Source organism: Triticum aestivum, chromosome 3B, assembly GCF_018294505.1.
Source record: "Triticum aestivum cultivar Chinese Spring chromosome 3B, IWGSC CS RefSeq v2.1, whole genome shotgun sequence".
Taxonomy (NCBI): Eukaryota; Viridiplantae; Streptophyta; class Magnoliopsida; order Poales; family Poaceae; genus Triticum; species Triticum aestivum.
The window spans coordinates 2,287,123-2,300,462 of NC_057801.1; the positions used below are offsets into that span (position 1 = coordinate 2,287,123).

A 13,340-nucleotide genomic window follows, 5' to 3' on the forward strand; every position below is an offset into this window, starting at 1 on the left:
ATATGCCTATATACTCTAACATCCCCTAGCTGTTGTAGTGGTAGTGTCGTAGACAACAGGTGAGTCGCGGACGGTCAGACTGGAGAGAATTGCAGTTGACGAGCTGACATCCCCCACAATCGTAGCATGAGCGGCGTGGACGATGTCACGTCACATATGCGTTGATTGTATAGGGACCCGACGAGTTGCTCAAAGAAGGTGGTAGCCCTTTATGCGGATGTCGATGTAGCCAAGAGTGTAGGGTGGTGTAGTCGTCATCGAGGTAGCCCTACAAAGAATGCCATGGTCAATGTCAAGTCGGGGTGGGCGGTGTCGAGGTAGTGGCGCACCGGGAAGAAGACGGTGTTGACGAGGCGTCGTGCCGGGTTTGCCAAGCTTGGGGACACGACATGGACGAAGGCATGTGTTGGTGTTGCCAGCACTGGGCATGTGTAGACGGACGAAGTCAATGTTCATGAGGTGGCGCACCAGGCATGCCAGGCCCGGGGACACGTCGTGGATGAAGGCACGCATCGGTGTCGCCAGCACCGGGCATACATAGACAGGTATCATCACGATGTACGCCATGTTGAGGGGGCTAGTAGAGGAGGACTCGACGATGATAGCGGTGCCAATTGGCATGGGGCCGATGTCGTCCGCAGCCGATGATGAGCTGGTGTTGGAGGAAGACGAAGAGGTGGAGTGGTGGCACGCCTCGAGTGAGCAAGCGGCAGTGGCACGAGGAACAAGAGCGGCGGCGATGCTCAAAGTAGGCAAGGAAGACCCGACATCGTGAGGAAGACTGGACGCGGACGGTGGCGTTCCCGCACCTATGGAGGCGGTGTGACGCATGCCATGTGAAAGTCGACGCTAGGACGGCGGAGTGGACCGTGTGCCGCGGAGCTACGACGACTCGAAGGGGCGACACAGCGACAGAGCGTGGGTCGGGACTACATGGGAAAGATCACGGGGCAGTGACAAGGACCACCTGCTACGTTGGCTACGGTCCAAAGGGGCGATGCAGCGGCAACGTGAGGGTCGATGCAGCCACGGTAGGGCCTCGAAGCAATGGCGTCGACCGTGTCCCCGAAGGGGCGACGTAGTTCGTGCAGGTCGGTGCAACCATAGGGAGGACCACGGGGCAGCAGTGCTGCTGCCCGATGGGGCTACACAGCAAAAGCCTGTTGCTCGATCAGTGGCTGGGCATGTTGTACTCGATAACAGTCTTCTTGGGACTTATGTAGACACGCGCAACCAACGGGCCAGATCAGTCACATGGCGTGAATGGGATGGATCGCGGATAAATGGGTGATCAATCTGATCACGCGCGAGGTCAGAGACACCGCTCGATAGTGATGGAGTCCTAGCTGTAGCCGGCGACAACGGACGGCGTGTGGACCAGCGCGGCAGGAGTATCCATAGCATGTACGTGGAGTTCCACAGGCACCCGTGTAACAGCTTACTGATGCGTACATAGATGTATATATCCATCAGCTTCTTTTTGAGCAATGAGGAATGCTAGACCTACTAAAGGTTACTTAAGGATTTTACGTATTTGCTGATGTGGAGTATCGGGATTGAAAACAGGGGAAGGAAGTAACCTTTTATTGGTGTAGTACTATTATTTCTTTTCATAGTATTTTCTCTGTCCCGGTTTACTACAAACCCTTATATTTTAGGTTAATTTTTGAGCATATATATGGCGAACAAACTATGAGATATATGCCACAAAAAATACTCTATTTGATTTGTATTTAAAAATGGGTTTCCAGTTTAAACTTTAGTAGTCCAGTTTAAACTTTGACCCAAAAATACAAGACGTCTAATAAACAAGGACGGAGGAAGTATCAAAGATCTTGTGCGCAAGTCTAGTACTTATAGAAAGAAAAATAGTAGTTGGCATAGTTCTCTTCGTGTAGTCCATGCGTGAATTAACACGTATAAGCATCAACCCGTAGGAAAAAACACGCATAAGTTCAAAAAAAAAATATGTTTATCATAAATGAGAAAAAAATCAGGTAATTCAATCATACTTCGCCAATCAATCTGGGAAATTTTCAGCATAGGCTGCTTAGCTGTTTTAAAGTTTGGACGATTTTTGTAAGTCAGCCCATTCATGTTTATACAAAGCTGTCCAAACATTAAAATAACTAGGCACAATGGGCTGAAAATTTCCCAGATTGATCAGTAAAGATGAACTGGGTTACTGATTTTCTTAATATTCTGATATTTTTGAAAAAAATCATTTCATTCAAAATTATCAATATTTTAAATTTTTTGTGAGTTTAGCTCGGCTCGTCAAGAAGTTCCTCTAGTCACTTAAGACGTGGCACCCACATGTAATCTCTCTCATTAAGTGAATAATTATAGAAATTTGTGTTTTTGTTCCTGGTTAGAACTAGAGTTGTAGTTTTTTTTTACCAAAATTACATAGAGTTGTAATTTTTGGTTAGCTCGACCCCAAATATTGTGTTTCTTCGAAATATTAAATAGCTGCTCAAAGTTACGAAATAAATACTAATACTACATGTATCTGTCATGTCGCAAAATGTCAAAGTCAAAATCTGAACAAAAACTATAACTCTACAGGATTTTGATAGAAAGAGAAATTTATCATTGATTATCTTAATGGGCCAAATTTGCAGCCCAATCTGTACTGGCTATTATTCCTAGTTATATTTTTATTTTTCTTACATGAGTTATGCTTCAGTTTTGAACACGAATTGCCCTCCCCCCCCCCCCCCCCCCCCCCTGCCAGTTCACTTTGTAGCAGTTCATGAAATTCTTAAGCATGAGTGATACCTATTGTATATGTCTTTGTCTTATTTGTTTCCCCGAGAATTTCGTGACTCTTACGACGAGGTTTTTAGACTTAGGAGTATCAGGACTGTGCAGGAGTACAAGACAATACCATCAACAACCAGACACCCCGCCCCCATACCTGCCCCAAAAACAGTGGCGGGCTGCCTGGTCACTGGTCGGACGAAGAAACAACACCAACAGGGCTACCCGCAACAGCCCCAAATGCCCGAACTGAATGACAGTCCCCATATCCATCCCACATCTGGGGCGGATATGGGGCCGCGCCCGCCATGTCGCACTAAATGCGAGTGCCGGTGCCAACTAGCCCATATCCGTCCTCCCTCCTTGCCGCTCAAGGTCACCGCCACCAGACATAATAAAAAGTAGGTGAATCAATGTACCCTTTCAGATTCAGACCAAAAAGTAGAAAATGATTTAACTTTTTAAAAAGCGTAGGGCCATCAATGCGGATATGGAGTTTCACTATGAATCTTGTTTGTTCAGTAAACAGAGAAGATTCGTAGCAACACTCCATATCCTTTAGAAAGGGTAACCGAAGCTTACCGCTTTTGGATGATGCGGCTATTTAAGTCGGTCGCGTCGCTCCTCGCCTGGCAAGGTGGGACTAAACCGCCAACCCGGACAGTCCAACACGCATGTTACATCTACACTGGAAATCTTAAGTCCAAACAATTTATTTGGTGTTTTAACAACCCCGTCAGCCCAACACGGACTAAACATCTAGAATGATCGGCATGCATGTGTTTGCATGTATTTGGTGTTTGAAAATAGGGTTTGTGGTTGCAAATGACAAAAATAGAGGCCCGCCCATTCCTTGTTCAGGGACGCATCCAGGCTCATCCGTGGACGTATAGAGACATGGATTAGGCAACTCCGGTTGTTGATGCTCTAAGTTCTCAACTACTCCCCACTAGCTAGTCACGTTCTCTTTTCTGTGCATTTTGTATGGGTGGTATATATATATATATATTTGGCGTGTTTGTTTTGCCAATAGGAAAATGTGCAACGAATGGTTTTCTACCACATGCATGAAAAATATCTGATGGATGCATGGCCCAAAAGGAAGCAGGAAAAACTAGATCTGTTTTTTGTGGAAGCTCGCTAGCTATTGGATGGCACGGATATGGCCGGAGACATATCCTGAAGTTCTCTGTCACGAAATCCTGACAGGGGCAGGGCCGATAGATATGCACATGCATGCAGTCCAGATCAGCATTCAGCTAACACAAAAGCCAAAGCAATATCCATCTACAGCGCTAGCTACCAATGCGCAAAACAAGGACCTCGCTCAATCGAATTGAATCAGTTTGTGAGCTAGCTTAGCCTTCTTAGTGTGGTCCTTTGGATCCTATTCTGCCTGTTGTTGGCTGCATATACACATATGTGTATCAATAATTGAGGTTTTGCAGCAAACGGAAGGTGCATGAAGACAATTGTGCAGTGAATGTACCGCGTCCTCATCCATGGTCCACATACATAGTATATTGGGTAGTCCTGTGTTAGCATGTGTAACTTCTATCTCTTTTACGTTTACTCGACTCCATGACCATGATAACGAATCCAAGGTCCGAGACTACATTTAGAAAAAACAAGCACAATTACATTTTACGTTGTGCCTCATATACCGTGACAGCGCCATTGGTATAGCTCCACAGGCACGCTGAATTGTTAGTCTAGTCTCTTCCTGCTGATACAGGCTGAGTCAAGTTTAAAAATGTCACACGAGACATTGTTAATCAGCTTCACAATCAGTTGCCCACTTGTGACTCACAAGTCATAAGAGCATCTCCAGCCGTACGGCCCCCCAAGGCGCTGAAAAATAGCGGCCTGGGGGCGAGCCGGCGCTAGTTCGGCCCCTGGGGTTCGGTTCGTTCCCAGTCGCACGCCCACGGTCGCCGCGGGTTCGGCGAATTTCGTCTTGTTTTTTTTCAAACTGAGCGAGTTTTGCATGAACTCTACCATTTTTCGTCCAAATTTATACAAAAGCGTAAAACATGCGTGAACTAACATAAAAACGAACTTAAAACGCCTAGCTAGTGCCGCCACCGTCGCCACCGCCACCTTCTACATGCCGAGAAGCCTGTAGAAGCGGGTGTTGTCGTCGCCGCTGCCGCCGTCGTCGTCGCGCGCCTCGCCAGCGGTGTCCCTACTGCACCCCTCGCCCGCGGCGTCCCTGCTGCACCCCGTCGCCCGGGTCGCCGATAGCGCATGACGGCCCGGCCTCGACCTCGTCGTGGCTGTCGATGACGATAACACCGCCTTCCTCGGCGCGGCGACGGGCCTCAGCGCGGCTGCGGCCCTCGATCTCCAGGTAAGCCCGACGCTGTTGGCGCACCTGCTCGCGGACGTAGTCCTCCCTCGCCCATTTGAGGAAGGACACGTCGTCGGGTGCCACCATGCCGGCGTGCTCCGGCTTCACGGGGGCCATGTCCGGCTCGGGCTTCGGCCGGACAAGGCGAAGGGAGCGCCTCGTCGGTGCTGTCGCAGGCGACGACTCGTTGATGACGAGGGCGCCGCTCCGCGCGCGACGCCTGAGCGGTGTCTCCTCCGGCTTGGGCTTGACTGGGCGGATGGCCGGCGAGCCGGAGCCCGGCGAGGAGGGCGACCCCGGCTCCATTCGACGCGGTATCCAGGAACTACTGCAGCGGCGAGAGAAGGAGGGGCGCGCCGGGTACTCCAGCCGCAGCACGTTGCCGGTCTCGATGTGGTCGAGAACGGCGTCGAGTGTGCGGCCGGGGATGCCCCACCACTCGCGCCGTCCTTCGGAGTTGAGGCGGCCGCGGGGGATGACGCCGTTGGTGGAGGCGATCTGCTCCTCGCGGCGGGCCTGAAAGTACAGCGTCCACAGCGTTTCGCTGTCAGGCGCGTACCTCGGCTCGTTCCGCTGCTCCTCCGTCAGCAACGAGTGTATGCGGGCGATCTCCGCCCGCCGTGCAGCTCCTTCGGGGACGGGCGGTACCGGGACGCCGCCGGCGCTCAAACTCCACGCCCCCGGCACGCGCATGTCGGGCGGTGCCGGGTACTCTGCCTCGTACAGAAGGCGCGCCTTTGGCTCCTAGAGGTGTCGGCGGCCAAAGCCATTCGCCGTTGCGTCGTCGCCTGGGTATCTCTCGGCCATTTCGCTCGTCGGCGGTGGAAGGCAGTGGGGGGAGAGCTCGTCGGCGAGAAGAAGGCTTTCGCGGGAGGGAGAGGGGGAGGGTGTGGTGCTCACCGGCGGGGAGGGGCGCCTTTTATAGCTGGAGCGGGGGTGGCGGTGGGCGGCATGCGGGCGGACGCGTGGCGCATGCGAGCGGACGCGCGTCAGCGGCGTCTTCACTACGCCGCCCGTGAGCGTCAATGGAGGCTGACCGGCGCGGCAGCGCGGCAGCCCGGCAGCCTTCGCATTGATTCCCGTGGGAACCGAGGCGATGGGGTCGACGAAGCAGCTGTCTCGCTGACGTGGCGGGCCCGCGGCTGCTTCGCGCCAAAAACGCTCGCCCCGGCGCCCCCTAGTGCCACTCGACACGTCGGGTTCGGCCTGGGTGCGCCGGCGCTGATTTCGGTCCAAACCGGCGAAAAACGGGCTCCTGTGGGCGCGGCTGGGCCGATTTTTTCTGCGCCGGCAGAGAAAAAATGCCTGGGGAGGCCGTTCTGGGGGCGCGGCTGGAGATGCTCTAAGTTAGGTAAGGACTAGGCAAGCATTGTTGTACTGGAACCAGTGGATACCACCAAACCCCTACTATGGAGACAGTTGTGTTGAGCATTGTCCAATCAGTTGACCTATTTTCTTGTTACTGGGTAAAGAAAGATATTTTCTTACCCTGTGACGCCGACCCTGCAAACTTCGTTTTGATAGCGAAAACAATTAGTTTTTATTCCAATCACCAATGTATATGGCAATGATTTTACAAAGTTTAGCACCGCAGATGCTGTCATTAAGCAAACGGATTTGATGGGGTTACAGATTTGGAAGATGGCCAATTCTATGCTGAAATTTTGAAAAGGGTGATTTTTTTTCAGTCTTGGTCGATATCATATCGCTGAGATCTTACATTAAGATCTTTGCAAAAAAAATCTTCTGTTTTTTTTTCTTTTCTCTCCTGTATGTTATGCCACTTGACTGATACTTGATTAAATCTCAGTCGAGTGAGACCTAGTCACACCCTTTTTTTAGCTAGTACAAAAAGCTATGGGGCCTTGACAATTTAGGAATCTTTATTTTTTTTCCCTAGGATTTCAGGCGTAAGCCAAGGGGATGTGGAAGCCGCCATTGGTACAGCTCCATCCACATGCACGCTGGATTAGTCAACTCTCCTTTTATTTTGGTGAACACACGGCGAGCCAAGTCTGAAAATGTCACTTGACCCATTTTAATCACCTTTGTCTTCTTCAGCTAGACTCGAGTAGTGAACGCACACATCCAAAGTCCATGGTTCATACTAATGGAGAATCGACTGAAGCAGCATGTCATGTATCCATCATCCATTTGGGTGTACACTGCTGCCTGAATCCTCATATTTGCATTCCATAGGAAAAACGTACATGCTTCTCGTAGTACGTATTAACGCGTAGCATATTCGAGTCGGAGTGTGTGCATTATCTTGGACTATATGGGACTATCGAAATGATGTGGTTTTTAACATACAAACCATCACAAAAAAATTGCAAATCATCTATCGGACAACTGGCTGGATCCGTACGTGGTCGTCACTCAGCCATGCGGAAGCCAAGGAGCATATGGCGTATGGATGCAACCGTTGGGAGACGGTAGCACGGGATACTTACAGTCGGTTTGGATGTCAGTCCAATAATCGGATAAGTGTTTAATCATCTTGTCCTATTTGTGCCGGTTCTGACGATTTTTATTTGATTTCACTTCAGATCATCTTGCGAGCATGTATCAAAATACGTAATTGATGTTTACTTGGTTTAATCAGATGATTGCATATCATTTTAATGCAGAGCCCGGGGTAATCATTTTTTCCCAAAATACATATTAACGCGCTGCATGAATTTTTCTCTGCTTGGTGGAAGGGGGAGCGGGGGCTGGGGGAGGGGTTGTTAGCGCCTCAGTGGCGGACAGCGAACCCCATCGATCAGAGAAGCAGGAGGGCACGCATGGTACAACATATGGCCGCAACACATGTGCACGTACAGTTGATCATCCTCTGCTTGTTACCTCCCTCAGATAAGTACAAGAGAAGCAGCAGTGGAGTGGAGGCCACCACGGAGCCATTTGCCAAATACTGCCCATCACCTAGCTAGATCGCCCTCACGTCGCCCTGGCAGTTCTGCAGAGCATTGTACATATGTCTTACCATTTGACCCCCCTTTTTCTATCACCAGTAAAAAAATAACTTCTTTTTGTTTCTACTCAGCAGCATTTGCCAAATACCCCCTCGAGGCTGGCAAAAACACTTGTGCCACATTCAAAAGACATAGCAAAATTCAACACCGGAGAGGCCGACAATTGCTCAAAGAGTGTTAGATTTGTTAAAGTTTTGAGGCAGGAGTCATTTTGGGAGTGTTAGATTTGTTAAAGTTTTGAGGCAGGAGTCATTTTGGGCCGAGCTTTTATAAAAGGGCCAATTTAATAAATCAATTATCACATGCTTAGATTTTTTTTTTGAAAAGGGAGGATTCCCCAGCCTCTGCATCAGAACGATGCATACGGCCACAAACACACACACACACACACACACACAATCTCTCAAAGAAAAAAAAATTATCTAGTGTCACAATTTCTCAAAGAAAAAAAGATTATCTAGTGTCACATTCTGTCGTAACCTAACATGTCGCGTGTGTGTGGCATTTTATACACGGATGGTTTGACTTGGTACATATGGATATACTTGCATTCACACTACTGTACTGACGTTGACATGCATACGAGATGCCAATTCACCATACTTTGGCACTCTATGGTACTGCTAGTGGCAATTAATTAGAGATGGAGTAATGTGTCATGGTTTTCCTGTGACGGAGCACGGCGAGAGCGATATAAGATTAATTTTTAGAACAACCACGCAGGCGAAGAAGGATGGAGTTACATAAATAGACGTGACATTTTTCCCGCAAATAAAAAATAGACGTGACATTTTTACGCATATAAGTCACCTTAGGAAATTGTGATAAGTCACATTTACTACAGAAGTTTTGTAACTTAAACTGTACCATAAAATACATACTCTTACTACAGAAGTTTCATAACTTATAAACTGTATCTCAATCTTCACATGGTAACTCATTTTTATGATTCTCGCCAGACCACATGTGGGTAATATTTATGGATGTTATTAAAGGGAAATTTTCTACATATGCCATGTCCTTCGTTGGAGTAGTCTAGCATAAAGTTATTTTGCTTTCTGATGAAGGAACTGTTAGTTGTACCAAGGTATTTATTGTCGATGATGGAGATCCACCAAAAAAAATAACAGCAAAATTAAAATTTAAAAATTAAAATTAAACAAACATTCTAGATTTATGCATGACTGGAGTAGGTTTTAAGCAAGAAAAGTGAATGCAATTTTCAACAAAAAATTGTGATTATCATTTTTGAGAATAAAGTTGTGAGTAGCTAACAACCAGTCTCTTTCACTTGCTAAATTGAAACAATTAACAAATGTGTGTTCTTTCCTGGTAAGCTTTTGGCCCACCATAGCAAGCTTGCCCCATCATTCACTCTATTGACACCGAAGAAAGTGAAGCAGCTAATGGGCCCAAAACCAAGAGCCATCACATGATAGTATTCAGCACGTTTACATGCATGGATGCAGTAACATCTGCCTATCACTTTCATCAATCTCTTTCTCTACTTTGGAACGGCATATAGAGTATTTGCTGAGACTTACCGTAAAGGATACTCCTTTTTTATTATACTACCGTAATCCACATGGCCACATATGTACTTTCTTCTGCTTTACTATAGTTTGATTTTGCCAAAGAATACCAATTGACTTAATTGACAACATCTCTCAGTCGTCCGGAAACACTTGAAACATTGATGCCAATTCTTGAGCTGAAGGCCTGCACAAGATAGACAACAGAAATTAATTGATGCAATTAATTGACACGTGTGAATTTCATGGAATAGATAATAAATTAGTTCAATATGTAGATGTAAATAAGTCCTTCACCACGCAATTAAAATCATTTTCCAATTGTTGTAGACTAAATTTAACACATAAATTCTAGCGGGTGGAGACGGAGGAAGAGAAAAGGAAGAAATTAAAATTTGTATGGCACATGTGTTAACTTAAGGTCATTTTCAAACTTGTTGGTTACCTTTCACCAATTTGTCTCGCTCTACATAGAAACGAATCTGCAGTTGCCATTTTTTCACACATATGTGGATGCATCCGCTTTAATCTTCCCTTTGTGCCTTGCACTTGTATACATAATAAAATTTACTTGAATACTTTTCTGACTGCTCAATCGGTTAAATATGTACACTAGAAACAAACGTAAACCGCAATAATAAATATGGGAACAATAACTAAAAGGTTGTGGTCAAAATGAATACACAGACTCGTGTGCGCCTTATATTTTACAACATAGGTTGTAATTTCTTGTGATGTTAAAAGTTATACCTATATATGTACGTACCCGGCAGTGTATGGTGTAGAATATTTTGTGGGTAGCAACAGATTGATTGGCATTGATGACATCGGCGCCTTCTTCCTCAAGGATGGTGATCACCTTGTGGAGCATGATCGGCCTCTCTGTGCCGCATACAAGCACCACATCCATGCTTGTATCATCGTGTTGCCGCACCTCCACCACCGGTGCTGAAGCCTCCCAATGTTTCTCTTGTTCTTGTGACCCTGCACCGCCACTCGTGGTTGGGGTGGTGGCGGGCGTTGAAGCGCCACTAGCCCCTCTTGCGGCAGCCATTGCTTTCGCAGAGCTCTTCCTATGTTGCAGCTCGTCGACCCTTTCCTTGAGCTTCTTGATGTATGACACAGCCTCATCTAGGCTGCCTAGCTGGGTCACTGTAGACTATATACACATATAAGACGCAAAATGTTAGAAAAATATGAGAACAAATTATTTAAAATATCAAAGGATGTTATTTTTTTACTAAGATAAGCCATCTGCTTTTGGTAATGGAAGAGCCATATTTTCCCATCTCTACACATCGTGAATGCACATAACCACACATAATAAATCTTTTGAGTTTGAAAATTATATTATTAAATCATGTCATGTAAAACTAACCATGGATTTTCATCAGACTTTTTGTTTCGACTTGGCAGAGAGATTTCTTTTTTTCAAGAACACACACGAGAGTTGCATGTCTTTTGTATTCAGAGTGGGAAAACGGTACAAAACAGTTACAGTTACGGCCAAAATACCACAGGCGGCCCTTGGCAAGGATTGAGAGAGAGTTTGATAAGCTAATGATTTATGCGTGCCAACTGAATGTCTTCGCATACCTACAAGTCATTCTCTTCTTATCGGTTGAGATTCACTTACCGTGTGATAATTTCATCCTATGTAAATCATTAATTAAATTGTATCGTCCTTACTTAGTTTCTAGTCCAGAAGTTAATTCTTCTGTTTCTCAAAAATCTTACTCGCTCCCTCCAATCCATATACTTCTCGAGGTTTTAGTTCAAATTTAAACTAAAGCCATGGCAATTATTATTGATCAGAGGGAGTACTTCATACTATCTGCATCCAACTACGTACTTGCTACATGATAATTTTATCCTATTTCTAGATACCGGTGAATTCCATTTGTCACCCTGATAGTAATTTCAAACAGAGGGATATATGCCTCCTCTTGGTAATTCGAAATCTTCTCAGATTTGTTGCTAGATATCAGTTATGTACTACATCAATTTATTGTTAGCTTGGCCTTTCAAACGTGACACTAGCTTGGTATTTCCTAGGAACTTGGGGCTGTGTATATTCAGAAAATGCCAGCAATATGAAATAGAGGTGAGGTTAACGATTTCTGTGTTTAAATGCTACTCCCTCCAATCCAAAATAAGTGTCGTGGTTTTAGTACGACACTTATTTTGGATCAGAGAGAATAGTATATATGTACACCCGGAGGAGGGTCAAAATAAGCATATGACTGTACTGGTCGATCGGCTAATTTTAGCTGTCCATCTCAACACAATAAAAAAAGGAATTATGGCTTACAAAATCATTAATAGGTTGTACGTACATACGTCACTGTTTATGAGGAAAGCAACACATTCCAACAGAACTAAATAACCGGTCGTACGTAAAACTCAATTGCTCTGGCCCATCGTCGATTACGATATTTCATGTGTAATGAGAAGGACTGTACTTAATTACTAGCACTATTGGATAGTGGTGGATACTGAATTAGTTAGAGTGACAATTTGAAATGCCAATATACTCTGTTTACTAATTATCATTTGCCACTAAAAGAATTCGCAACAATTAAACGTGCTCATCTTCTCCTTTTTCCTGCGACAGATCGATTTGCATCCATGGAGAGAAGCAGCTAACTAAATAGGAGTATCACATAAATCAATTATGATGGAAGCGAATTAACAGCGTATGGGATGTTTGTAGTCTTACAGGGTTGGAGAAGTGTTCTTTTGGGATGAGGGAGGCGAGCTTGGCGCAGAGCGCCTTCATGTGCTGCCTTCTCTCCCTCTCCGCCTCCTTCCTCGGCACCACCCTCGCCGTCGTGCCGTCCCTCGTCCTGCCCCTCTTCCTGCCGGTCGGTTGCGCCTGCAGCTCCATCTCGAACTCTTGCGCGCAAGGAGTTGCACAAGAACTCGCGCACAAGGTTGCGCCTGCAGCCGGCTGGTCTGGTGGTCTAGGTCGAAATGCAACCAGACTGAGTGTATGACCACAAGAGCCAACTGTTAGCTAGCTGGAGAGGGTGTTTTGTTTTTCATGGAGCAGCAAGAGGTAGGGGATGAAGAATTCTGGGAGGTGGTTGGAGGAGGAGTGTTAAAATGATGTATTTATATACCACATAATAATAATTCTAAATATTCAATAGCCACTCATAACCCTAGAATTGGACCCTACACTGACGTAAACGAAGTTTCATTTGCTCTCCACCCCGCAGTGTCCTGGTCATCCATATCCGTTCACCAATGTCCCATGCTTGCCTGGCTGTCATGGCCTCTTCATGCTTGGGGATGTTTCAACGGTGTAGCCCGCCACAGTTCCTCTGTTGCGCTTCATCGCCCCGCGTCCCATAGCGTCACCGCTTGACTCCTCCACATCCCAACCAGGCATCACCGCCTCCACATCCTCAACCCAGTGCCTTCTTGAGTCCTACAACGAGGCAAGCGCGACGACTCAAATGGTGGATCAAGAGAGGACGGAGAGAAAATTAATAAAATAAAATGGGGGGAGTTACAGGCGGGTCCCACATTCCGTCATTTGGCCTATGGGAGCTCTCTCAAGTGTCAGAAAGTACCAGAATGGCCAAACCTTATCCTTTCTCTATCACCCTTATTTCTCCACTACTCAGTTTTGATAGTCCCTTGCAACATCTGCCCGGCCCAATCCAATCTCTTTGTCGGCGCTAGTGTTCGTCTTAGTAGAGGGGGGAGAAGGTC

The 13,340-nt window shown here is 46.5% G+C and overlaps 1 protein-coding gene across 1 annotated transcript; it reads right to left on the bottom strand.

The window, feature by feature from the left end:
* Nucleotides 1-9,738: 9,738 nt before the first annotated feature.
* LOC123072939 (transcription factor bHLH168-like) lies at nt 9,739-12,507 on the bottom strand. The gene is made up of 3 exons (XM_044496604.1): nt 12,340-12,507; nt 10,387-10,779; nt 9,739-9,807 (listed from the first exon to the last, which is right to left on the bottom strand). The coding sequence occupies exons 1-3, from the start codon at nt 12,505-12,507 to the stop codon at nt 9,739-9,741; spliced, it is 630 nt and encodes a 209-aa protein (XP_044352539.1).
* Nucleotides 12,508-13,340: the final 833 nt, after the last annotated feature.

Bases quoted from the DNA above. Each gene is read 5' to 3' on its own strand.
- LOC123072939 (XM_044496604.1), bottom strand. From the start codon at position 12,507: ATGGAGCTGCAGGCGCAACCGACCGGCAGGAAGAGGGGCAGGACGAGG. The intron at 10,780-12,339 runs GTAAGACTACAA...ATGTGTATATAG, and splicing joins AAGAACACTTCTCCAACCCT to TCTACAGTGACCCAGCTAGG. The intron at 9,808-10,386 runs GTACGTACATAT...TATCTTGTGCAG, and splicing joins TCTACACCATACACTGCCGG to GCCTTCAGCTCAAGAATTGG.